This window comes from Aulonocara stuartgranti (assembly GCF_965226115.1).
Source record: "Aulonocara stuartgranti genome assembly, chromosome: 4".
NCBI classification, from domain to species: domain Eukaryota; kingdom Metazoa; phylum Chordata; class Actinopteri; order Cichliformes; family Cichlidae; genus Aulonocara; species Aulonocara stuartgranti.
This window is the reverse complement of record NC_138942.1, coordinates 9954147-9981910: the sequence shown is the minus strand read 5'-3', so window position 1 is coordinate 9981910 and position 27764 is coordinate 9954147. Positions and strand designations below refer to the sequence as shown.

Genomic DNA, 27764 nt, shown 5'->3' with positions numbered 1-27764 from the left:
GTGGATACATAGGACAAAGGATGTTAAGACAGAGCTGCCAGGCAGAGGAAACAGAGGGAGACCACACAGAAGATACATGGATGTAGTGAAGGACATGCAGAGGGTTGGTGTGACAGAGGAAGATGCTAGGGTTAGCATGCAATGCAGAAAGATGATTTGCTGTGTCTCCTTAATGAAAGCAGCCAAAAGAAGAAGAAGAAGAAGAAGAAGAAGAAGCAGAAGAAGAAAAGGAAGAAGACTATTAAAAAGGATTTTGTGTTTCATATGATGTTTCACAGCTTTTTTATAATAAGCCTTTTGAGATAGGAAGAAAAAAAAAACTCCAACAGGGAATAACAATCATCCATACTTTGGTGTTAATTATGTGCTGTATTCAAGGTTTGGCTAAAATTCTCAATTTTACTATTGTTTGGTTTTAGCTAACTTGATTTAGACTGAATAGGATTCATAATACATGCCATTTTGTGGTCCTGGAATTACAGTTAAGTGTCTCCCTGGCAAATTGATCATCACAGATATGATTTGTCAGCCAGAAAAATATTTTAGTGCTCTCTATCTTTTGAAATATTCAACCCCAAAAGACTCCTTGAAAGTAATGCAGTTCATGAAAATGTGTGTAATTCAGTTTTATTAAAAAGTTTTATAGAGCCATATAATAATAATTCCAATCGACATTAAATATTTAAATCCAGGACCAATCATCCAATCTTCTGATAATTTGCCAGGAATGGATTCCTAAATTTTAGTTTGGACTGTTCCCTATAATGAGTGAGCATAATGTAGTGAAATAGACTTTAGCATTGTTTTAGATGGCACACAGTTTAAATCTTGCGCAAAATGATGGCTTAAAATGTTAATTTATCAGAGCAGAAACCCTGTTGGTTTAATTCCCCACTAAGTGGTGTCTTTGCAGGTTTCACCAGATGATGGCAGCAGGATTCTTCCACAAGCTGGCACTCTCTGGGTTAAGGGAGATCCACAATTCCTGACACAACAGTTACACTTTGCAAATGCAATGTTTTTTTGTTTACATGGTCATAATGACTCAGAAATCCAGTCATTTCTTTAATGATTCAAATTTCCAACACAAAGACAAAGAAGTTACACTAAAAAAGACATTCGCATGATAACAGCAGCCAATATTTTACTGCATTTAAAGCTTCTGTAGTTCGAATGACTGACCAAATATCTCCAGTACTTTAATGATTTACACAAATATTTAAAAATGTTGTGTGTATTTGAGATCCTTCATAATTACAGCATAATTATTTATAAAAGAATCAATAAAGGAAGCGATCTAAGTGACATCAGTAGAAATATTTCCCCACTGAGATGTTTGTGTAGTAGGCGAGTGGATCACAGGGTACTGACAGAAGCAGTTACACAGCTTAAATATCTCTGCTGTTCTACAGCACCTGCCTCATAAGCTGCCAAAGCTGAGGCCAGATGGCACTACTCTGAAAACACCTGGTGCTCTGCACACATCCCTTCCTCACACATTGTGGACTCAAACCTCCTCTTCTTCTGCTATTGTTCAGGATGCAGTTAGATTATCAGTTGTATTAGAGGATTACAGCAACAACTCAATAGAGGATTTGAGTAATACAAAAGTACATCTAAAGAAAAGAAAAAGTCTTAAATCTCTATTCTTCACTCAAAATCTGATGAAACGTCTTCACCTAAATTCAGGCCATCAATATTTAATAAAAAGCTATTTAAAAAGTCAGCGTTGTCAAACTTGTGTGCTTTTGACATTTCGAGCTGTGGGCTTATTAAGAGATCATAGGTCAGTGACATGGTGAGGAATGTGTTTCAGATTAAATTGCACCCATCTGTGGTATTTGTTTTATTTTGTGGGATTTATCTAGATATAGTGAACCTCTTCAAAGGCGTCTTTATTATTTTTGTGTGTCTGTCCACTACCTACCTTTTGCCAAACAACTGAAAGTGACCAGCCACTAGAGGGCACAGCAGGTCTTATTATCCACCACTAACGCGTCCCTTGAGACGGGGTTTTGGTGGAGCTCTGATGTGGGGTCAAGGTGGCCTGTAGGTTTAGAAATGTATGGATCCATAGTGTGTAAGTGTATAAACTGTGTGAGAGGAAGGCTTGTAACAAAGTAAACCACATAGAATGTGTGAGCATGATTGTATTCATGGAGAAAATACCAGCTTGATGAGAAACACAATAATAACAGCAAGCAAATTTTTCAAAAATCCTTTGTAGAGCATGAGCAGTCTTAAAACATGCAGCTAAAGTTTGTCGAGCAAACATTTGAAAAGCTCATATTGAGCTTCAAAATGTATTTTTTTCGCCTTGTTTATCCCCAGTGTAGTTCTAGTGAATATCTCTGGGGTTGTTTTTTTTTTTTGTATTTTTTTGTACAGAAGCAGATGGCCGGGCTGCAGAGTACAGTCACCGCTCTCTCTACCAGCTCTGCAGCGAGGAAACAGCGAGGGATTGATGGCAATCCTGCCATCACTTCCAAGTTGGCTTGTAAAGTGAACAAGCCTAGCAACTAGTTAATATTGGACGGTTAAAAAATAGCTACATGTCTGTGGCCTCCACTCAACTTTATCCGCAGTTTTTTATTTAATACTTTGATTAGTTGTCAAAGTTTGGGGATGCGGCTCTTGAGCAGTTTACCTGCACAGCGTGTAGGCAGAAGGTGAGCTGAAGGGCAGGAGCGTTTATTTATTGAAGTTTTGGAGGATGCTGCTTCAAATCAGACAAACCCATCACTTGTAAGTACAAGTCTTAAGCACAGCCAAGCACAGAGGCTGCACTGACTGCAATAACGCACACGGTGACAGGCAAACTGCATGCATATATGCACCTATTCACATTTTCACCCATCCACACCCATTTGGGATTATACGCAGGGTGGCTTAAAATGTGGATAGGCTACACTTTGTCATATAACTGTAGAGTTGAATTATTAGATTGAAGTTGAATAATAAGCACTGAGTCAAACAGCACACCCTTCATCTGCGGAGCTGTAATTAACGGGGGCAAAATGCAGGCGATGGCGAAGGGAAAAAAAATGCAAATTATTCTGCACAAAGGCTCCTCACAAATTGGCGTCACCATTTCTCAAATTATATCATTACTATATTTTGAAAATGTTAATCTGTTGAGCGGATTTCCCGGGGGAGTTGAGTAAATTAGTTCTATTTCCGAGACTGCCTCTCTGCAAAGGCACGGCAGCGACAAGCACCTCTGATTTGCTGATTACAATTAGACTCCCCAGTTTGGGCTCCTTCAAGCATTGATAATTTTCGGCATATTAAGCACGTTTTAGCAAAGGTGATAAGTCAGTTTTAATTGAAATGAAATTATTATTCTAATGGAAGTTTGGTTATTATTATTAGGAGGCACTAGTCATTCTAGCTTCATTTTTAATATATAAATGCTGGGGAGTAAAAAAAGATTTTGAAGGGCATTAGGGTGTCAGGATTGAATGAGGTAATTTGAAGGGAATTACTTTCTCTTCTATCAGAAATGAACTGAATTAAAAGTCCAAATCAATCGCTTTCACTTCTCCATTCTACTTTGACAGCGGCACAATTACAGATAATTAGATGGGAGGAAACTTTTAATTGTGGGATTAGAGGGAAAGAGAATTTGTAGGATCAGAGGAAAATTTCTAGGCAGAGTTTCTTGCTTAAAATCGAATCAAAGGATTTGCGAGCTTAAAATGGCAACCAGTTTTTTTTCCTCCTGCTGTTTAATTGGAATTGCATCTAGTTCATCCAAATCATCCAAAACAATTAATTTAGATTTAATTCTATAATTATCATCAAATCGAATAATGTGCAACCTAATTTAGATAGTTAAAAATTAACGTGCGTGAAGTTAATTGAGTAATTAAACTCCTAAACTGCTGCCTATTAATTTGCCTGCCTAATTAAAAATGAATTTGATTCTCTGCTACTAAAGTAGGCATCAGTGTTGGATGGGCATGTTGATAAGGCCTCTGTCTTTTTTGGGGTGAGGGGGGTGGTTGGGAGGGGATTGGGGTGTATCATTTGAACACCTATATTAAGTTGGCAAGCCTATGAATTTCAGTTATCTGGTTATCTGGAGTCAGGTGAGTGTGCTGCTGCAAAATCCTCTTATTGGATGCTCAGCCAAACAGACAAACAACACACAAAGTTGGCATTAAAGAGCCTTATTTAGGGAGGGGAAGATAAAGTGCAAGTACACAAAGTTAACTTCAGGTTATTTAGTTAAAAATAATAACTTTAATGGGTGTAAAACTCTAGGCAAATATGCGTCTGAGTTCCTATAGTCTGCTCGCTTGGTCCTTTGATCCCTTGATTAGAGTATGACTAGTAAATGAATGAGTGGGCATGGGGAGTTTGTGTGCTAAGGGGAGTTTAGCACTGCCACTGCTGTTTTTCTTCACCTAATTCATCACTGTGGCGAGTAGTTGATTTACAGCCTATAGCAGCCACCTTAAGAGCACCCCTAAGAGAATAAAGCAACATTTAACACTCCTATAAATGATTTAAATACGCGAGGATTGATGCAGTGGTAGAATAAAACTATAAGGTGTGCGTAGTATATGGCGCTCATATAAGAGGAAAAACACACTCTCAGGGCTTCAGTCTGCGTGACTATTCTGCTATTAGCCTTAAGAATGAATTTAAATATATTACTAAGGGTTGGGGAGGCCTTTTGTCATTGAATCTGTGCATAAGGAAAGAGACTAAGCCTCAAAGTGAGAAATGAGCCATCCATAGGGAAATATCAAGTAGCAGGAAAATGTCACGATAATGTTGAGTTGCTTTAGACAGAGCAAGCTGTTTTCTACGTGTAAGTGCACACCTTAGGCTTGTCAAGTGCTGTAATTTACAATTATTTTTAAAGGAAAGTGTTGAAATTGCATTAGTGTGTATCTGTCAGCCTCCCCTATTTACTTGTCGTGGAATTTATCTTCCTGGATAGAAAGTTAATCAATTAGTTTATAGGCCCTGTGCACTTATTGATTCAGATCAACAATACATAAATGCAATAAAGATGTTGTGTCCTGTTGTAACAAACGGCGTGGACATATAAATCAGGAAGACAAAAAACATTAATATTTTCTTTTTCTTTTTTGCCTCTGAACAACTGCCAAAAGGTCCAGTTGTAAAAAAGGTAACAAGGCAGGGCAGCGTCGCGGCTGAATGCTGGCCTTGTTCGCCTTATTATCGGGTTAATTAAAGCTAGAATCTGACAATGTCACCCGTTGTAGAAAAACGGATTTGAATGCAATGTCTCAGGAGACTGTGTCAAGGGCTGCTTTTCACTGAGCTCCTGTGTGCGCCCGAGTGGGGGGAGTGGGGGGTGGGGTGGGGGGTGCAACCCATATATATGCTTGGGATTGACTAAAAGCAATTATTTAATTTTAGATGTTCAAAAAAAGGGGAATGAGCGGGGAGGAATTATTCATAAGATCTTGGCCATGTGCGTTAAAATTAAAGTTAAAATACAAAGAGAGAGCGCTTCAAAGACAAGCCCACCGCTGCTAAAAAGGAAGATGGATAAATGGGCGAGATCATTTCTGAGGAGTTCATTAAAATGTAGAGCTACACGCTGAAATACAGAGGGTTGTTATTTGGGCTTGGGGGTCAAGTGACGATCGGATTATATACTTCCTCATAATAATATTAATTAAACAATTTGCATGCTAATAGGGTAACAATTATCGCAGCTTCTGTTGAGAGATTCAGGTTATTACAACATGCCAATCCGGGTGCCAAGGGTCAGGGAATGAGTGGGGTGCGAAATTTCAACTCTGATTAACATTATGACAGCGCCAGACTTGGGATAAATAAAGTCGAATTAATTATTTGAAAACCTAATGAGCAGATAGGATTTAGGCTAGTCACATATTGAGTGCCAGGTTGCACAAGCAGGGGAGCTTTCCACTTTTGTTTCCTGACATGAAATGTTGTGTATGTTTGTATAGTGCACATATGGGACTGGCTTTTTTTTTTTGTTGTTGTTGTTGTTGTTAATTCTGCTCGCTTGTATTGTCTTTGATGTTAAGCAGTAATCTCTAGCAGCTGACGCTTTTATTCATATAGTTATGTATTTTGTTCATAAAACCCTGGTCGTAATCGAAGCTTTCGCCTTGTAACAGTAAAAGTATTATCGGTTGACTTTCACTTTGCGCCTTCAGCTACCCTTTAAATACAGCCATATTTCCAACAATCACCCTATTTGTTTTACAGGTGACCTGTCTGAGTATAAAAGGTTTAGTGCATTTAAATGATGATCCATACCTAACGTGGGGGGTTCCTCTTAACTCAGTGGTTCCCAAAGTAGGGTTTAGGGACAATGCTTGACCCCCACTGTCCGCAGAAAAAGGATCAGCCATCCCCAGGATCGGAGGTCTTTTTTTTAATTTTTACTAATATATATCTTTTACTTTATCCCCATCCTTTGCACTTCATACATGCAAGTAAAAAAGAGAAAGAAACAATGGGTCAAAAAATAATATCAGCAAACATATTTAAAGACAATGGGTCTACGTGATAAAAAATACATATATATCATTACTGTCGTTATTATTTAATCAGGTATAATATTTATCTATCTGCAGGTCCTCTAGTGAACAAAAAGTCTGGGATCGAGCCTGTGGCCTAATCTATCCGCCTGTAGCCTTTTCTTCCCGGCATTCAGTGAGCCCTTCCTCCCGGTGGGTCCCCCGTGTAGTTGCGATGTAGTTCTTATCAAAGCCCTCCTGTCTTGTTGTGACAGCTCTGATATTGTTTATTGAGGTGGATGTCAGCTTTAATTAGCAATCGATACGGGGAGCGTTTGCAGAGCGCGTCTCTGACGTCAGAGTCCATTACCGCTTTTCATTGGGTCTCATATTCCCAGAGCCTGGGCTAATTATTGGGAGGTTCATGTGGATAAAGTACAGCTCATCGCTCCCTTCACATCATGTCCCCTACTCGTTGGCCACACTCACTGCATGCTTTTTAAATTCCCATCACCGGCCTCCAGACGTCGTTTCCTTTTGCCTGCGGGATGATGGACAGCAGGATACTGGATCCACCTCACGCCCAGTTCGGAGGCTCTCTCGGCGGGATGGTGGGCTTCCCGTACCATCTGAGCCACCATCACGTTTACGAATTAGCCGGGCATCAACTTCAATCTGCGTCCGCGGTTCCTTTCTCAATAGACGGATTACTTAATGGTTCGTGCGCGGCTTCAGTGGGTAATTCCAACCCCCTCTTGTCTTCGGGTTGCGGGATGAATGGAGATAATCAGCAGTACAAACTGACAGGTAAGCCACATTACACAGCACACAATAACCTCCCATCAATGCTGGCTTGTTGCACAGAGACAAAAAACCCAGAAAGAAACAAAGACAGGATGTTGCGATACAAGTTGTCTTCTTCATCGCGTGTTTAAAAGGCGAACAGAACCTCGCACACAGGCACAGATTTATCTTCTTCGCCCCCCGACTTCATTTCATTCATCGAAAGCTGAAGATGCATCCAAGGAAAACAATGTTTCTGTCAGTCAGTAATCACTGGAGCAGGGGAATGCCCGTGTTAGTGTTTTAAGCTTTGCTTATTTATTTATTTATTTATTTAAAAGAAAGAATTGCGTGGAAGCTGCAACACACACGTGTGAAATGCTGCAAATTTTCAAATGAGACCATAATTTTCGGGTCTAAACTTTGCAAAACCCTTTACCCGTGCATGACACCGACGCTGTTAAAAATATACTAAAATGTGACAATTAAAAGAAAAAAAAATACTTATCCTCTGTTTACATTTATTCTCATTCTGCTGTCAGACTCGGGAGACCCAGACAAAGATAGCCCTGGCTGCAAGAGGCGAAGAACTCGCACAAATTTCACAGGTTGGCAGCTGGAGGAATTAGAAAAGGCTTTTAATGAGAGTCACTATCCGGACGTGTTCATGAGGGAGGCACTGGCTCTCCGGTTGGACTTGATAGAATCAAGGGTTCAGGTAAATACGTATTTATTTTTATGAATCCGAGTCGTGACTGTGAGCTCTGTCTCTCTGTTATCTCTTTGTTTACGTTTTATTTATCCATGATAAAGATTAGGTTTTCAATTTTAAGCTATACAGAGACAGAAAGTGTAACTCAGTCTTTCAGCAGTATGGGGAAATTTGGGAAATAATATAAGCTCTATTATATGTAGGATATGTTTTTGTAATAAATAAAATATTTCACAATATGATTGTGTTTTTTCTGGCATTTCATAAATTATGTTAGTGCATAAATATAATAATAACAGGTTTCTTTAAAATAACAAACAAGTGATGAAGTTTTAGGTAATTATTTGGGGGGCAATGTTGGCTTATATTCGTCATATATGTTAAAATATAACCAAAAATAATGAGATATAATAAGACATGAGATATATGTCCCTAACATACCTGTTTTGTTTTGTTTGTTTTGGTTTTATTTGATTATTTTATTGGTTAAATTTTTGAAGACAGCCAAGTAGAAGTTTGCAAAGTTTGATCGTATTCGAGAGTTTACCTTGAAAAATATTATTTGAAAAGTCTTCTAATGACCCACACTTCAGTTATCATGTAAAACCAGAGCTTTTTATTTAAGGCTATTTGGATGTAATCAAAGGCCTAATTAAAAAGCTGCACAGAATTCAGCAAGAGCGAGACATAACCTGAGTATTTGTTTAATTACCATATTGTTAACACACCGGCGATTTTGGGCCTAATTAACTTCCCCTTTGCAATGACAGACGTGCTCATTACACACATGTTCACCTTTCTTTTCTCCGCAGGTATGGTTTCAAAATCGCAGAGCCAAATGGAGGAAAAAGGAGAACACAAAGAAAGGTCCAGGTCGACCTGCTCACAACGCCCACCCCACCAGCTGCAGCGGGGAGCCCATGGACCCGGAGGAGATCGCCCGGAGAGAGCTGAGCAGGATGGAGAAGAAGAAACGAAAGCAGGAACGCCGGCTGCTAAAGTCCCAGAACAAGCTTGTTTCTGGGGATTTATTTCACACCCCGGGATCAGACAGCGACAGCGGGGTGTCGCATGTGACCGACAGTGACCACAACACAGGCCCACCTTTTGACTCTGTGGGGGGGAATCAAACGCAATCGAGCTGCGACCAAACACCTCACTCTCTCCAGAGCCAAAACCACAACCAAAGACACTTGGACAGGGACGCTGGCGACTCCGAGCTGGACTCGCCCGACCCCAGTCACGGGCCAAGCCTGTGTTCCAACAACAGCAGAGCCTCCAGCATGCAGAAACTCAACCCTTTTAGCGTCGAAAGCCTCCTTTCGGACCACAGACCGAGACGCAACCCCGCGGCCTTACCCTCCTCACGGCCTTTGATAGGGAAGGGACACTTCCTGCTCTATCCCATCACACAGCCGCTTGGATTCATTGTTCCTCAAACTGCCCTGAAGACGACAACAGCAGTAAACTCTGACTGTGACACGCCGGCGGAAAGAACCCAGGCTCACGTCCGCTGCAGCGTCTCTGCGAGCTCTGCGGGATGTACGAGCAGCTCGCCGGACTCTGCAGAAACCACGCAAAGGGCACAGGTGGGATCAGAGGCAAAGACAAATTCACCGCACACAAGCCCGCCCAGGGCCGCCTTTTCCACTGGCAAAAGTACTCAGACCTCGGTTATTTGCAGCGATTCGACTTTCGCTCACGAACACGGTTCACAGCTCGTTGAGTCTGTGGATGCAGGCAAAAAAGAGCATTTAGAAAACAAGGATCACCCCAGCAGCTCCGAGTCTGTCCTCAGTGACTGTCCTGCAGATACAAAGACAGACTCTAAAGAACATGTCGACATGGAATAAATGAGCAGGGGGGGTTAAAGAAAAAAAGAAAGAAAAACAGCAGAACCATATCGATATAGCCCCTAAACTACACATTTCATTAGGCCAAAGGTTAACCAGAATCTACATCTTTGCATCTAATTTCTAGCCCCCCCCTCCCCAGCTGATATTTTGACAATGTGCTCTCTCTCTCGTCTCCTTCTCTCTCTCCCAATCTCTGCGAGTGTGTATGTGTGTGCGAGTCGGGAGTCTATAGATATCCTTTAATGTGTGATAACTTGTCAAGAAAAACAAAACACGAGACCACGACACCAACAAAAATCCTCAAGAGCTGTAAGAAAGGTATTATACTATTTATGTAAGGTTTTTCTTAAATAAATCTATTGTATACAAGCACCTCAAACCGTGTGAGACCTTAAATAGCAGCACATCCAGTGCAGGACTACAGTAGGAAGGGCTTTCTTAAGAAATCTCATGTTGTACTTTGTATATTGCCTTAACAAATTTATTCATCTATAAGCCCCCACTGAAATGAGGTTACGAGCCTGAGGCGAAAAGGACCCGCTCGACTCCTGCAGAGTTTTGATATGAAAGTAATTATTTTCCCGGTGGCTACTGCAGGGGGATTCAGTTTATTTTAGCTCAAAGGGGGTTATAATACATTACCGATTTCTAGTGATATGAAATCACATAAACTTCCAAGAATAATAGAATTAGCATGAAAAGGCCTGGGTGTCAAATTGAAATAGGAAAATAATAGCCCTGGCAGCTGGGAGTGTGTGTGTTTGTGCATATTGGATAGAAGATGGGGATTCGTGGGGAGGCATTTTCATGAGCTTTTTTTCCTTCCTCCTCTCCCCTTCTTCTTCTTCTATCTCTCTCCCCACTTTGTCAGGGCCCCTTGTAGCAGGGCTATATTAAGATAGATGTTCGATGATATCCCTCATTGTTCTGTCGCTTTACATTGATGTTTCTGTGTTATCAGCCTATTGATCATGCGTCGGCTGTAATAGGACGGGCTGAGGCAAACGTGCCTATTTACAATAGCAGAACACATTTGTTCTAATAGGGTTGGTGTTCCCCAGGGATGCCGTGCAGGATCTGGGACATCTGCTCCCTTTTGCAATATTAGCAGTGTTGACCACAATATCAAGACGACCAAAGGAAGAAATGTCGAGGCGACTGTGTAGCAACATATATATATATATATATATATATATATATATATATATATATATATATATATATATATATATATATAAAATCTTTAGACAAAACTACAACAAAAACAACAACAAAATAAATCCCGTCCAGCTATATGTAGAGTTGCTGGTTCACTATTAAGAGCCACAAGCCCTTTAGTGTTCTCTTTGGGTCTTGATTTGCAAATAAATTGAAAATAAGAGGGGTGAGCTTTACATCTGAGCCGGCGCAAATGAATTTCTGAGCCAGTGTCCCTTTCAAAATATTTACATAAATTTCAACCCATGCAGCTGTTTGCTCTAGGAAGCAATGTCTTATTAGGTTGGTGGGGGGCAGGGGCAAGCGCAGCCAACATGGCACACGCAGTGAACACGCACAAGATTAGGCCTGCACGGCTCTGGGTTAGAGGTGTATCTCTGCATGGTGTTTATAGTGCTGAGATGATAGATTCCACATCGATTTTGTGCTTCTTCTTTTATTATTAATTTATTTTACATTCCGCTATTAATCCCAGTTTTGAGGGGAGTTTTGCAGTGTTTTTGTATGATGCATAATGGATTACATTTTGCGCGTTTCCGTTCTAAACTCTGACACAAATGCAGACAGAAAAGACCAAACTGCAACCACTGCGATTTGGTTAAAAAAATGGTGTATTTACTAAATTGTGGGATAACCGAAGCCAGTTTGAAATAACCCCTAAGATTCTTCGGTGTGTGTTTTTCCATGCTACTCTGAGGCTATTTGGGACGTATGCCCAGTTCATCCATAATTCATTAGCGCACTGAATAGGAGTATCGCTGGCTGCACATTGGTGGCCTTAAGGTGAAATTAGCGATTTGCTTAAGTAGTTAAGCTTTTCTTGCCTGAGAGCTGCACGCTGCATGATTCAAGACAAACTATCAATCGATATGCCCAGGCAGCCTCCAGGAGATGTGTCGTCCATGAATCATACTTTATGAATTCAATTTATACCCGGAGAAATTTTCAATTTGAACGCCGGATCATTATGGGAGAGTGTAAATTGTTTTTGCTCTATTATGCATCGGACGCCATCATTTTTCTTTCTAATTACGGAGGTGTCAGGTCGGGCTGTCATGCAGACGCTGATTTTCAATTTAACTGATCATCATGCATTCATTTTCCCATTTGATAAATCTGCTATCTCGAAGCTTCTCCATGCCCGGAATGCTAAAAGAGAGGCACAGATTGGCAAAGTAATAGGGGCCTGTATGCGGCAATAAGTGCAGATCAGGCAGCTAATTTAGCACCTCCTGGTATTTCCATTTCCATTTCTCATTTCCAACTCTCAAAGGAGGAAAAGCAGCCCAAAGGCAGAAAGCTGGTAGGCTTTTCATATCGGAGAAAGACAGAGAAAAAAAAATCTACCAAAACGGCTTGTTTTCAGCCACACATTCCCTAAATTAGGATATCAAGCTTAATTAAGGCTAATAGAGTTTTCTCAGTATGTGTTAGTTTTATTTAATAGAAACAAATTTGCGCAATTAATTATGGCCGAGATATTAAGAGTCTCATTTGCAGCATTCGAGCTGCAGACTAAATCAGCGTCCTCAGAAATAAGCCTCTCATTTCCAAGCCAAATGACTATCCAAATGTTTTTATACGAGCTTCCATCACACACGGTTTATCGGTTGATTTTCTGTAATATATACAAGCAAACTAAGTCAGATTGGAGACAAATTTACACAAGTGACGATCTATTAATGCACATATTTAAATTTAGATTTGTGGGGTTTTGTCTCGTAGAAATTGTATTATTTTGCGCACTGAGTTTGATTTGATATATATATATATATATATATATATATATATATATATATATATATATATATATATATATATATATATATATATATATATATATATGATTTGCCAATATTACTCAAATATATTTTCAAAGGAGAGTGGCGGGAAAGGATTTACAATTTTCATGCTCAAATCAACTCAAATGGACAATGGTGTTCTCCCCACAAATCCATCTGTCAGTACAGGCTACTCTTGTGCGCTTTGTGTTCCTGCATGAGATCTTAGAGGCTCTGAAGGCTCAGTTTGGATAAGAAAAAACCGTGTCCCTTTAAAAAGGATCCTCCATAAAATAAAATGGCACTTGACATTTGGCTTCTCCTGCAGCAACTCTGCCATGCCTTTAAGGATTATTTTACATCTCATACTCATTAATGCGCCGGCGGATTTAATCATTCTTATCTTTCCTGTGCATACCTGGGATAATCCTGAAATTACCATCTGCATTGATTTCTGGACAACCCTTAAAATAATTTTAATTATGGCTGAGTATTGCGCGAAAAAACCCTCTAATCAAAATTTAGTTAATAACGCTTCGACTCTCAGATTTCGGTACGGTGTACAGGTGAAAACTCAATTTTAGGATTTAAAAAAAAAAAAAAGAGCTTCACGGTTTTGCTAAGATCATCTGCTCATTTTGCCCATTTAACCATGTGCACTCAGGTTTTTAAAAATAAATAATTTTTATTTTTATTTATTGTTTTTGCACACATTCAAGTATTTTTGTTGGGCTTGATGATTTTCACACAATAAAGTGATAAAGTATTAGAAGACATATTTCACTATGCCACAGTTATTACACACTCTGAATAGTTGATCTTAATAGCCAGATTTAAAAAAACCAAGTGAATCATATATACATACATATATATATATATAGAAATGTCTGTGTTGATCTATGAGCGGGTATAGATGGATTTTTTAAATTGTTTGCAAAAGACTAGCGGGGAGCTAATTAATATATAAAGCTTTCTGATTAAGTATATAATCAATATGATCTTCCTCAAAAACTCTAACATGGTACATATAAAAAAGAAAATCACTCTGCAAACAAGCATTTCATTTCCTCAACACATCTCTTCCTCCTGATGAGTAAACTCATCATTAGTTGTATTTACACAACTTTTCTTTTTTAACAGTGTTTTGTTTCCCCTGCATTGCAAACGTGGGAGTATGCGAATATTTGCAAAACACAAAACATGACCATTAATGTACATCACTGACAAGTTCTGCTATAATACACAAAAATAACACAAAGGACTCTCTTCGCTGTGACAAACGAAACAGTTAAACTGATCTTTTTTTAGACAAAAGTGAAGAATGGGATGGGAGCAACAGTTTTCTTAAGTCCAATAACACAAAATTTCCATCTTCTCTCTTTTTTTATGTCTTTCTCATTAAATGTTGCATATTTCTACATTATGAGAGTATATTGTCTTGAAATGGCTGCAGGGAAGGATTAGATATTAGACTCCTCTTCACAATGAGAGCACTTGAATCCTGGTATGTGAGAGGTGACAGGAGCCTTTTCAGAGTAGTAACACCTGTTGCTATCTGTCTGGCCTCATTATCTGAAGGGGGCTGAATTGTGCTTTTGGATTACACAACCTAACAATTCATATGACAAAGAAAATATTAGAAAAAAATAGATAATGGTAGTTTAAGAGGGATTTATGTGACTACCACAGCAGACATGCTTCTAACATGGCTTTTTGACAGTGTCTTCCTTTCAAAAGGCCACCTTGAATTTATCATGTATCAAAATTTCGGATAACAGATAACTGAACATGTTTGACAGTATGCTACTTTGATATTTCTCCTACAGAATTTCTCAGTCTTAATACTGAGGAATAGTTTAAAAAAACAAAAAAAACAAAAAAAACCTCAGGTTCTCTGAATCTGGCATGTCTACTGACTTAGCTACTAGGTGAGTATGTGGGTCAAAACAAGAAGACATATCTTGATATGAATCATATTTATAGGTTCAAACCCCTTTTCAGGGTAGCCTTGGTACGGTAAAGTTTGTATACACTTAAAGAGTGGGTCACAGTACAAATGTATTTATTTATTGTTTTTATTCTAGGCAGTGAAAGTAATCACCTGCAAATTTAATACTTAAAGAAGTAAGAACTGAAAATAGCGTGTAAAGCCTACACAAAAAACACAGAAACTACACAAAGTTAAGCAACAAATATGTTAAACTCATATTTAAGGCATTGCAATTTTTACAAACTAATTAGGGTGTTATATTTTGTAACAGAGCAAAGAACCATGGACATTAATTACATAAAAGGAAAGCACTTTAAATAAAGTAGATACATTTGAATGAACTACATGATCTGACAGCCCAGTCCAATGTTGCACATATATAGTTAATGAAGGTTGCAAAGGGTGTTTCTAAGAGGAGAAAATAATGGCAAGTAACATTTTCTATTTTGATTAAAAATATGTCTACAAAATTGTATTGAAGGTTTGTGTTATTTCAAACATCCTGCCAACATATGAGTTACGTGAATAATATATCAATGTTGATACGTTTCCAAAGAAGAAAAGAAAAACAGGTGAACCAGTACAGTAATATATCTCCATATGTATATGTATATACATAGCAATTATCACCTTCTTTGCTGGTCTGATTCATGAAAATAATATAGCCAAAAAAATAATGAATTCCTTGTCCTCTGTTTGGCTCCAATTCCATATTTACAGAATGTAGGATAATTGGCAGACTATTGCTCACGAGTATGTGATGTACTTGGAACATTCAAATATACTTCAGCTAGCTCCTTTACTAAAACTGTTATTAAAAAACCCCATATAGAATATGATACTCTAGTCCAAATGCATTGCAATAAGCTCAACTGAGTGATAATGTTTTTTTTAACAGATGTATAAGTAACTGTTTAACAAGTTCACCATATAAACTTACAAGAAAATAGCATTGGCAAAGAAATGCTGAGGTGACAAAAACATTGACCTTCTTGGCTATCATATATTCATAAACAAACTATTATTAATTAATAGAAGCATAATTATACAGTCTTGCAGTCTGCTACTTAAGCCAGCCAGCCAGTTAGCAAATGTGTACTATAGTTTACACTAAAGTTTACTATTAGTTATCAACTGAATATTACCATAGCCGTACTGTATAATGTGTGACAGGCGATTGTTCAGTACAATTTTAGCATGTATGGCAACTAATCCACAAAGACTGAACTTTAAAATTTGGTAGTTATTCCTGATTTAACTGCAGTCAATCTCCAATAACTTATTTAAGGTTAGCTTAAGGCTGTGATTAGGACAGAAATGCTTGCCTAAAGTCAGTCTTTTCTAAATTCTGTCTTGTAATAGATGCAAATAAATGAAATCTGTAGGAATCAGGGTTGCAGAATATAAAAAAGAAAAAAAAAAGAACTAATTCACACTGCCAACAGTAAGTTCATGAAATAGTTGATAGAGCTGGGTTACTTTAAAAAAAAAATTCTCATGGCTAGATACAGGACTTGCCAGATCAAGGGGCAGTGCATAATCACTGGATCCACCATGTGCTAGTGGCTACGCCAAAGCAATGTACAAGATGTAGGCGGGGTTAGACTGTCACTTAGCCCTGGCTCTAGTTTAACAAGATGTGAAAGCAATCCTTGATCCAAGAGGGAAGGGTGACACTGAAAAAAATAACAAAAACTCCAGGCTATAACAGCAATCAGCCTTGCTTCTTAAAAGGTTTGGTATAGTATGTGATGACCAGTAGCGATGATTAGCCAGCTGAGGCAGGAGCAGAGGCTCTTGAAACAGCAGTTCAAGGAGGCAGAAGACAAAGTGCAGAGCACATCAGAAAACCTTCATTTCATGATGAAAAGGGACCTTTATAACATTAATAGCGCAGAATTTCACAAGTGGTCCTTAGCAGAAACAGACTGAGGAGCACTGCGAGATTTACGCAAGAGCAATCAGGGTAACAAATAGGATCCTTTATAGTCTCCAAAAAGATCAGTGGCTACATTTATAACATGTACAGTTATGCAGACATAGAAGAGCTTGAACTGCCAGAAAGAAAAAAAAGCTTGTATCGCAGAACAGACCCTTTAGAGTGATTTTTTTCAGCGCATAAAGTTGGAGTTGATTTTACAGGACCACCAATAGGAGTAAAAAGACAGTAAAACATAAAGCCTGACACTTCAAAGAGAAAGTGGCACTCAAATAATCCTGAAGAATTCTGTAATGCTAGCAGCTGCCCATGCCCCAAGAGCCAATCAATAAGCCAACCTGGAAACATATGAGCCAGTCATCTTGTCACTGTGACATGTGCACACAACTGATGTTCAGGAAAGATTTGGCTGTGTGGTAGCAGTTATCATAGTAAAGATGTAGGTAGGCAAGTGTACATTTGTTCAAGTGCTCTGGTGGGGAAAAGAGGCTGATCACATCAGCACTCTGGATTGAGTTGTAAATAAAGTAGTTATGTTATTATATATTTGAGCAAGAGTGCTGTTTTTATTTGAAATGCTTTTTGGAAGGGGTATATATGAGCTAACAAAACAAAGTATAAAAAAGGCTTCAACATACAAATACATCAAAACATAACACCCTTTTTAGAGATCTACTGCTCCAAAACATAAACTGGTGCACAGTTATCTTCAGCCAAACACCTAAACAGCAACAGCATGATTGGGTCTAAAAGCTCTGCATATGTGTAATGCGGATCCAGGCATTTATTGATTTTTATTTTTAAAATGAGTTTACTTAATTTAATTAATTGTAAAACCTCATTTGTCATCTAGGTTGGAATGCCCCACAGACAAAGTTAATTACTCTACTGTTGGACACTACACATTCATATTACAAGCCTTTGGCACTGACCACATCCCATTTTCCACATGGTGAAAGACATGAGAAACTGAAACAAAAGGAAACTTTCTGGATTTATAAATTACAGACCAAATTAAATAATATTCTGGTTTAAATTAGGACCTATACTTTACTTCTTTTTTGAAGACTTTTTTTGTTTTCTTGAATATTTGGGATGTGAGCATTACTAGGATACCTACCAAGACTTGCTTAATTCCTTAAACTGTTGCCTGTAAGTGGAGGTTCCAGCTTACCAAAATATAGCATTTTGACATAGCAGCTGCTTTTTCTGAGGCTGCTTACATTTATTCATAGAAGATGTTCTGACTTGGCTTATCTTGTTTTCTGATTTTGCAGTCTACCTCTCCTGCGTAAACCTGAAAATCTACTATACACAAGCAATGGTTCCTGGTTCCCACTGATGATGGGAGGAAAGTGGTTATCTGCTTAAGTCATTTATCTGTCCAAGCAGGAACTCGTTGCAACGTATAGTAGTTGGCAAATTACTACAGCTAGGTAACCTTGGTTCTAGAGGTCCTGGTATAGGGTTTCATGGCACAATAATCACATAATTTCTCGGAATTTCTCATTGGATCAGTGTGAATCATAACCAGTGTGACTTCAGCGTTGAAGAGCCACCAAGGAGGAGGAACATCCTCAGCTGTTTGGAGTTGAAGCCATCTTTTGTTCAATAAACACCTCCCAAATGCTTACAGAAGTAGTATACAAAACATTGATGTGAACCAAGAAAGAAGAAATAACAGTTTGCATAAAGAAACAGTTATACATTGTCACAGCTAAATGGTCCCCCTTGCAAAAAAATAAAATAAAATTCGTATGTTTACTTCCTCTCCACTCAAGGAAGTTTAGTATTTGTCAATTGTCATAATTTTGAAAATGTAATTTTTCAATTTTTCTGTGGATGGGTTAAGGAATCTGCAGTTGGATTTCTGTGCATCAAATGTTTTCAGTGGATGAACTGTAGGCAGGCCAGTTTAGCACCACGACAGAGCCATGCTGCTATGATACACTCAGAATGAGGTTAGTCATTGTCTTGCTGAAAGAAGTTAGACCTTCCCTGTAAAACACTTTCTTTGGATTGCGGAATACCTGCATCTGTCATTAAGCATTAAAGGTGCCTTTGCAAATATGTGGGCACTCAAAACAATCAACAATCAATATTATTGTGTTGTTTACCATATAGCCTTAAAGGAAAAAACATTCTGGCTCTAGGAGAATTATGGCTGGAAAACATTTAAGAATGACCCTCTATAAGACATCTGTGATTCTGAACTTAGATTTTTTTCAATAACATTTTATTCAGATACCACTAAATCACAAAAGCAGTTTCTTCAAGGGGCTTCATATTCTAAGGTAGAGACTCTACAATAATACAGAGAAAACCCCAACAATCAAACAACCCCCTTTGGAACAGTGGGAAGGAAAAACTCCCTTTTAACTGGAAAAAACCTCCAGCAGAACTGGGTTCAGGGAAGGACTACCATCTGCTGTGATTGGCTGGATGGGTGCGGTGAAAGAGAAAAGATAAAGGAAAGAAAAATAGATGTTCTCAATATAAACATAACGTCACTTTTAAGTAATATTTTTATGTGTACAAAGGGTTAATGGTAAAAACAGGAGACAGATATATATCTATTTTCCTCTTGTAAATTAATGATGTGGTTTGAGGCAAAGATTCATGGGGTTTTTATTGTGGGTTAACACACGTCAACTTAAGATCTACATTAAGTCACAGCATTTAAGTCGATGTTGAATTTTGCATAGATAGATAGATAGATAGATAGATAGATAGATAGATAGATAGATAGATAGATAGATAGATAGATAGATAGATAGATAGATAGATAGATAGATAGATAGATGCATGTTGGATTAGTGGTTGCTGGCATATGCATGTTTCAAACAAGTAAGGTTTGCTTTAATTCCAGTTGTTTTTTGGAATTAGTGCAAGCATGCTTTTCTCAATAGCAGAATATTGTATTCATGCACGTATGTTCATGGAAATTTGTGATCGAGTGCATAGAAAGAGCATGCTGAATTGCACCAGAATATCAGTTATTATCTGGTATATTGTGTGCATGTAAATATTGTCATTGGGAGCTTACCACTTGGTGGTGATTTATATGAAAAAGACAAGCACTTTCCTGCCTCGACTTCCCAGGGAATCTGTGCCCTAGAGGTTAATGAAGTGTGAAGTGTGAAAACTTCCTGAGATGGGATGAGTTAAATAGTGTTCTCAGATGTTAAAGCAACACTGTCCAAATTTATTTGTGTGTGTCAGTTCTTTATAAGTCTTAAATCTGGCAAACATGCCCCATGGGCCATCTGCTACCACTACTGGAGCTAATGCTATCTCGTGTATCCCAGTTGGTCCACAATAATGGGTGTAATAACAAGATCTAAGTGAGAATTTGAACAGAAGTCATGGAATTTCTCAGCATTTGTTTTCCTGTTCAGTGTTTATAATAACAAATATGTTGAGATATTTCCCGTGCAAAGGTGACAAACCAGTGAAAAAAATCCACATACGTAAAATATATGAATATAAAATTTTGATTTGAGCATAAAAATGGAATTGTGTGCAATTTAAAAACAAATAAAATAAAACAACAAAAAACAAAACCGTATAACAGACATTCCTTTAAAAAAACAAGGCATCTAATTTTGCAAGATGTGATTATAAGCATAACAGACATACTACGAATACTGCTACTACTACTAATTACAATAATAATAATTACAATAATAATAATAATAATAATAATAATAACAGAAATAATAATTTCAATGGCATATTCCAGTTTAACTGTATGACCTCTTTAATGGATACAATATGTGCCTAAGGGAGACTTCACTAATAGACATTTTTTGGCTGCAATTAAAAATGGTTCCCATGAAAGGTCTGACATGTCTGCTAAGGCAAGAGTCTCAGACCTGGCTCTTTCCTTTCGTCATTAAAGTGGTATTGCAAATGTTCTTAGCACATCAAGGCCAAGACCTCAGATCTCACTATTACACGCGCATTATTTAATCCTAGGGCTCTCTGGTAGTACTGACATGTACAATTTCTGTCATTAACGTGCCTGTAAGCCCAGGGATGGACCAGACTCTGAGATCCACTTGAGGTCCAGGTTTTCATTTAATGGCCCGGGGGAAATGGGGTTCAACTGGGCCTGAAATTTTTACTATAAAAGAGCTCTGTAGAGGAGCACGATATGGTTCTGTGGTCAGTCCAGTCGATCACGTTAGGGCTGAGGAAGTGGTGAGATGTGACAGCACAGGAACATTTCAATACTGACACAGTGTGCTCAAGAGCTTCAGGCACTCTTTCTGAAAAAAGAAAAAATGTCTTGTATCAGTCCTGTAAATAGGTGTGATTAGTCATGAAGGAGCTTATTGTGCACAGGCTAGAAGCAAGTTAGAGGTGATAGTGGGACACAATCAATCCCGTTTACCTCGTGGAGGTGTGAGCATATAAATCAGTAGCTCCGAGGACGGTTGAGGATGCCTCCTTCTCAACTCATTATTGACAAACTGAGTAGGACCTGAGGAAGGAACATTTTAGGACATAACATTAATTTCTTTGCGGTCGATGAGCAGACAAGGCTTTCAAAATAAGGGATTAAGAGAATGAAGGTATAATTAAAGCAGCATCTTCAGCTGAGTATAGGCAGGGACAGCACACTACAGTATTGTACAGTGTCTAATCTTCACAAGATGAGTTATGTTTTTAACTATACGTTTGATGCAAATACAAAAATGGTGCATGCAAAAGCAAATGTGTAGATTGAAGTCTGTTACCACAGAACCTGTAGCTGTGAAATCAACATGTTGTGCTAAAAAGGTTTCTTTATGGTTTTATTTCCACTCGTGTTTAGAGACAACATTAAACAAGTGAATCAAAAGGAAAGTCACATACTGGAATGTAGACAACATTAACGGAATAATGGTATAACTTCCAGCAAAGAGGTGAGCTGACCTAGTTCTAGCTGTAGACTCACAAGCCATGCTGTCTCTCAGAGGACTCGATTCTCCTCCAGAGAAAGGTGACTGTGTCCTTGATGGAAGGCAGTCAGTGGCCTCTGCAGTGCAACACATTTTCCCCCTTCACTAAGGCAGATGTGATGCTAAGTTCATATACATACAGTATAATAATCTGAATCTAAAATTAGAAACATGCTCAACATTTTGGTAATATCATGCACTTAATATAATGTACTTCTAGATTGTTTCTATAAAGTTATTTTGTATGATATATTTGAGCTGGAAAACTATTCCTTGCTACAACCAAGTTTTGGAAAATGGTGTGGTTCTCTAACATTAACTGACCAAATAAATTAGTAATGCCTTATCCTGAAATGGTAGCTATGCTAAAATGCAAAACTATGTTAAAATAATGGCTAAAAATTTCTAGCCATAGGTAATACTAGATTAACAAGCAGCCCATCTCAATACAGGAGTGATGCGCCTAAATTTCCCTTTTTTCTCTATGATTCAAGTGATAAAACATCACTTCAGTTTCTCATATAACTGTTCTAGAATACAGGTAAAGTGGATATTTAGTACATTTTCTTGCTCTTAAATGAGTTAGTTTCATCCATTAAAAAATTCAACCCAGATGATACTCAGAAAACCTAAATTTAAGTTAAAGTTAGTTGTAGAATACAAAATCTGTTATTGACACTTGTTTTCCAGTCAAAAAAAACAAAAAACAAAACACTTTTATAACTTGTTATACTGGAAAAAAAAAGTTTTCTTCTTTTCCAGAATTCTGAGAAAAAAGTCAGAACTCTGACATTAAAGTCAGCCATATAGCCATTTGCTATATGGCTGCTAGCCACATAAGATAATAATATCTGCTATAAATAGGAACCTTCAGAATATCATTGTAAAATTATGTGAGGTATCTATTTTGATGATGCATTCCTGACTTGTCAAGTACATGGCTGCACGTTAAACACAATATCTAAAAGAAATCTGAGGATTTTATTGATGTCCTTGTGAACGAATATGTAAATGCCAGGAAAGTTTAATCATGCTAGTGATGATGCTATGCTTAGCAGTGTTTGTCCAAGACAAATTTTCAACACAATTAAGTAAATTCTTGCTATGTTATGTTATGTTATCTTATATTAAACGAAACCCAATACTACCTTGAATAAAATGCAACACTTACTTTCTGGACTAATACCTGAAAAAGACACACATTTGCTTTAGAATACTGAAAGACAATATCAGTAAAAAGATAACTCTTTGAAGTAGACTTGAAACAATGGTAGCATTTTCTGTTACAGCTCAGTAATAAAGTAATCGTAGTAGGGTAACAAGGCAAAAATAAGAATGTAATAATGTGGTGATTGAAGTTATTACTACTCAATTACCAAAGTAATAACCAGTTAATATCCTATTAATATCATGGTAGCAACAGTGTTTACAGCTGAGTAATATTACACTGAAATTTATTTAACAGAATGTGGAAATAAAGACCTCCATCATAACATAGAGCATAATATCTTGGTAACAATATGATAACCTGCTAGAAATAAAAAGGTAATGTCTCTGAGTTTAAATTGTAATATCCTCATAAAAAATAAGGTAATATTGGGCAATGTTTTAGGATTTTTGGATAGTATTACTATAGTATAATGTGCAAATTAATCCTACCTTAGGTTCCCAGCTTTCTGCCTTGCTTAAAAGGAAAAATTTAAATATTATGTTTAATGCTCTGGATTATCAAATAGAAACATCTGTGGTAATTCTATGGAATAAGCAGGAAGCAGAGCTGCAAAATACAAAACAACCAGTTTCTATTTAATATCACAATAACAACCTATTAAAGCTAACTTAATGAGTGTTTGATTATTACGTGGAAATAGCTGTGGTAGTTTCTGTGTAATAAGCAGAGCTGCAAAATGTAAAACAGTTTCCGTTTCTATTTAGTAACATATCAACTATATTAATAACCTTTTAAAACAAACTTAAAGAACAGGACCCTCTTTCATGGCATATTTTATATATGGATGGCAATACATAACATAATAAACATAATAAACATAAATAAACATAACATAACATAATAATATTTCAGGTTGGAAAAAGTGTTCATGGAATACATATTTAAAATGTTCAGTGAACAAAAATGTCCTCCATATTATTCTGCTTATCCTGCTGCCTTCTTCACTTTAACCATCTGAAGTTTCAGTCTCTCCTGCAGTAAGAAGCACATAACCGCTCACTTGCATACTGAAAATGTTAAAGTTTTGAAAGAAGACTAATGTTAATGCAAGCATGATGTAATTGCCAGTTCGTTAAACAATTTCACAGATATGGATTGCCTTATTAAAAAACAAAAATGCACTATTATAATTTGTATATACAAAATTCACTGGGGGTGGAGCCTATATTCAAAGTACACCTTGCCTACAACCCCCTCACCTAAAGTGTTGAAACTGAATTGCTTAATTTTCGGGCGAATACTCTAAATATCATTAGCCACATTATATCAGTGTTTACTGAAATTGAACATATTTACAATAATTGTCAGCTTATTTCAAGACAACCTTACTTTTATACAAACTTAGTTTTTTAAAATACTTTAATTAACATTAGCTACTAAGCTAAAGTTAGCTGCTAAGCTACTCTTAGCTTCTCTAGTGTAAGCTAATAGTATGTGGTTTAAGCTAATAAGCACAAGAGACACGATCCTAAATATAACTTAAGGAAAAAAAGGTTTTACTTACCTTGCAGTCCTAGCTAGAATGTGGATTTGATTCCAAATTTGTGTTATAATCTACTGGTTTATGTAAGCATATGGGGCAAGCCAAAAAGGAGGCAAAAACCGGCTCTTCCCAACACATGCGTACATATATACTGTATTTTAGCAGTATTTGATGTTGTACATTAAGGTTGTCTGCCCACTTACTGTGTTAATGGCATGTAATACTTTAAAGCTCATTATCTTAAACCCACTCAGGCACAATTTATACCTCATAAGGTGGTGCGCTATATAAAACCAGTGACCTGTTTGTTTGAAAATTATTTCATGTGCTCTTATTATCATTGTAAACAGCATTTTGTCCTCCTGTGAGAAAATAAAATTAAACAGATTTAACAACAGTAACTAAAGGAATGGTCAATTAACAGTAAAGGTTGATCTCTTGTTCCTCCTCAGAGGAGGCTTATATAGCATCATAATTAATGAAATGTAGGGCAAAGTCAGTTCTTTTTCTTTTTAAACTCACTGAGAAGTATTATTTTCAATCTTCTGGATATTTGATGAGAATATTTTTTAGATAAGATCTATTATGACAAATGCATCGGCTTGAGATATCAAAGGACTTTTGTGTGCTCTTGTTTCAAACTGTTTTCTGATTTTCAGTCATGTAACAAAGATACCTGCTGAGTCTCTCCCAAAAAACTGTTTAGAAGTTGAATCAAGTCAGTAAATGTAATTTCTAAGTTTTGTTAAAAGCAGCTTTTTAAAAAATAATTGACCCAACACCACAGCTTTTTCTAACAGCCTGTTCTGTCACAGATCTTATAACATGTCTGCAAATTTGAGATATCCTCCCCTTTAAAAGTGCTTTCCCATTAATGAATAGAACATGAGCCAAGGAAATTACTCCTTGAATTCTCTGGGCAGATAATGATTTTCATCTTTATCAGTGGTTTATCTTCTAAGGTCAAGATTAAAGTGAAAAATGATGTGAACCCCCAGTGTCTCCAATTAAGAAGAGAGAGAGAGAGAAAGACAACGAGAAGGGGTGAGAGAGACCAGAGGTGGAGTCTGCTGAATTACTCTGGTTTCCAGTCCCTCAAGTATCCACGAGAAATAGAAAACAACACAATTAAATTATGACACCTGACACCTAGACCTCACATCAGTGTGAATCATAATGGACTAACCGCTGAACGTGAGATCCTGCCAGACGATTAATGTGATCACACACATTAGCACCTTTCTAACTTGACTTTTTAATGTTTTTTTATTGTTGTTCTCGACAAAGACCTTATATCTATAGAAATGGTTTATAGCTGAATCTTAGAAACAATGATGATAATAATAAAAGAAAGGCACTGATATGTGTCCATGGCAAATGGATTCTGATAATTCATTTCCCAAATATATAAGAACATATAAACAAGTAGGCATCACGGTGGCACGGTGGTTAGCACTGTTGCCGCACAGCAAGAAGGTCCTGAGTTCAATTCCACCATCAGGCCGGGGTCTTTCTGTGTGGAGTTTGCATGTTCTCCCCGTGTTTGCGTGGGTTCCCTCCGGGTACTCCGGCTTCCTCCCACCGTCCAAAGACATGCCGTTTGTGGGGATAGGTTAATTGGAAAATCCAAATTGTCACTAGGTGTGAATGTGAGTATGAATGGTTGTCTGTCCTTGTGTGTTAGCCCTGTGACAGACTGGCGACCTGTCCAGGGTGTACCCCGCCTCTCGCCCTATGACAGCTGGGATTGGCTCCAGCGCCCCCCGTGACCCTGAAAAGGAAAAGCGGTAGCGAATGGATGGATGGATATATAAACAAGTACCATCAGCAGGTAGCCAACTTGTAACAGGAAGTAGTAGGCTTCTGTTGTGCACTTGCAATATTGAACGACCAATTAACACAAAACCCCTGCACAAAAATGCCCCATAAAACAAGATCTGATTTTTAGTTTTACTTTTACTGAGTGCAGAGTTGTAATGTTTTAGAAATGTATAATTTTACTAGTCTTTGTTTTGTTTGTTTTTTACAATAAAGAAAAGAAAACCACTTTAGCGCACAGAAAATAAAGCTTTTGATGCTTTAGCAGCAATAATGGTTTGCATGGAAGCAAAAGAAGAGATTTGTTACTTGCAAAAGAAGCCACGCATAGCTGAAAATAAAAGATCAGTCCAAATTTTTTGATTTAAATATTCAATATTTTGATTGTAGTAGAAACTTTATTAATTGCAGTTCAAAGCTCTCTGGCTTCATTCATCAGAGTTAAGAGGCTGAACAAGAGCAAAGGTCTTTCAGTCTGCTCCCCATGGTGCAAACTGTGTGGATTTGCAATGAATTTGTTTTTCTCAAACATGCTGTGGCTGGTAATGATTTTTTTTCTTTCTTTAAATATGGGCGATGGCAAAGAAGCTTACAAGGTTTTACAAGCAGGGGTGCTACTAGAAATTCTGTCTCCTCTGACAAGATGTCACACTGGACACCCCCTACCTGTTATCGTATAACAGTAGAGTATCACCTCAACATACCCTCCACCTCAGGGTCCTATTAGGATTACTCAGTGCATTTTCATGAGACCCTCTACCAGTGGCCCAAATTAAGAGGCTTTCAACACCAGTGAAAATAGCTGCCTAGAGCAGTGCCTCCCCACTGAGTGATTGAAGGAGCTTCAATCAAGTGATAGAGGGAGTTGTGAACATGTATTTTTTTAAACGTGTAGTCAGTCGAATACCTTATAAGTAACTACTCCATAATTATTAATAGATTAGCTTCGCCAGCTGAGCGTCATCAGGTGGTACAAATGGTTGAGCAGAAAAGTTGGCTCTTTTGGGCAAAAGGCTTTTATAATTATAGCAACTTGCATGTCTTAGCAAGATCTTTTGTCCTTTTTATAATACTCACACTAGTGCATTCCTTAATCAACAGACACTGCTCTAAGTGTACCTCTGCACCACAGTTTCCTTACTTTTTTAATGCAACCCATCAAGACAACTAGAAAACTTTAAAATACATAATGTGATTGTGTCTGTAGAAAAACATACTCTGTTGCTTCTTGGTGTTTGTTAGATCAGTTTTTTCTTTAGATTAAATACTTCTGTAGGTTATCATTTGAGAGTTTGTGAGCCTTAGCTGATAAATTTAAATACATGGATCTCCAGTTATACTTCAGCTGACTGGACTTAATGCACCAGTTGAATTAAGTAGATAAATGCTGGGAGGTATGAGAGGTCAGCAGAGTACTTATGCAATAATAAATATATATAATTTGCCTTATGATGTTTAAAAAATAAAACAGCAAAGCTAAGGAGCTTCATACTGATGAGGTTTATTCGGTCAAATAAGCCCGTTTCTATCC

The 27764-nt window shown here is 37.6% G+C and overlaps 1 protein-coding gene and 1 long non-coding RNA gene across 2 annotated transcripts in view; both read left to right on the top strand.

The window, feature by feature from the left end:
* The window catches only part of LOC309705887, a 269576-nt gene that overhangs the window by 81569 nt on the left and 160243 nt on the right, over positions 1–27764 (top strand). The window lies entirely within an intron of this gene.
* uncx (UNC homeobox) lies at positions 7025–9896 on the top strand (the record flags this gene model as incomplete). Its single annotated transcript, XM_082529271.1, has 3 exons — positions 7025–7283; positions 7802–7977; positions 8784–9896. The coding sequence occupies 3 exons, from the start codon at positions 7025–7027 to the stop codon at positions 9822–9824; spliced, it is 1476 nt and encodes a 491-aa protein (XP_082385397.1). The 3' UTR covers positions 9825–9896.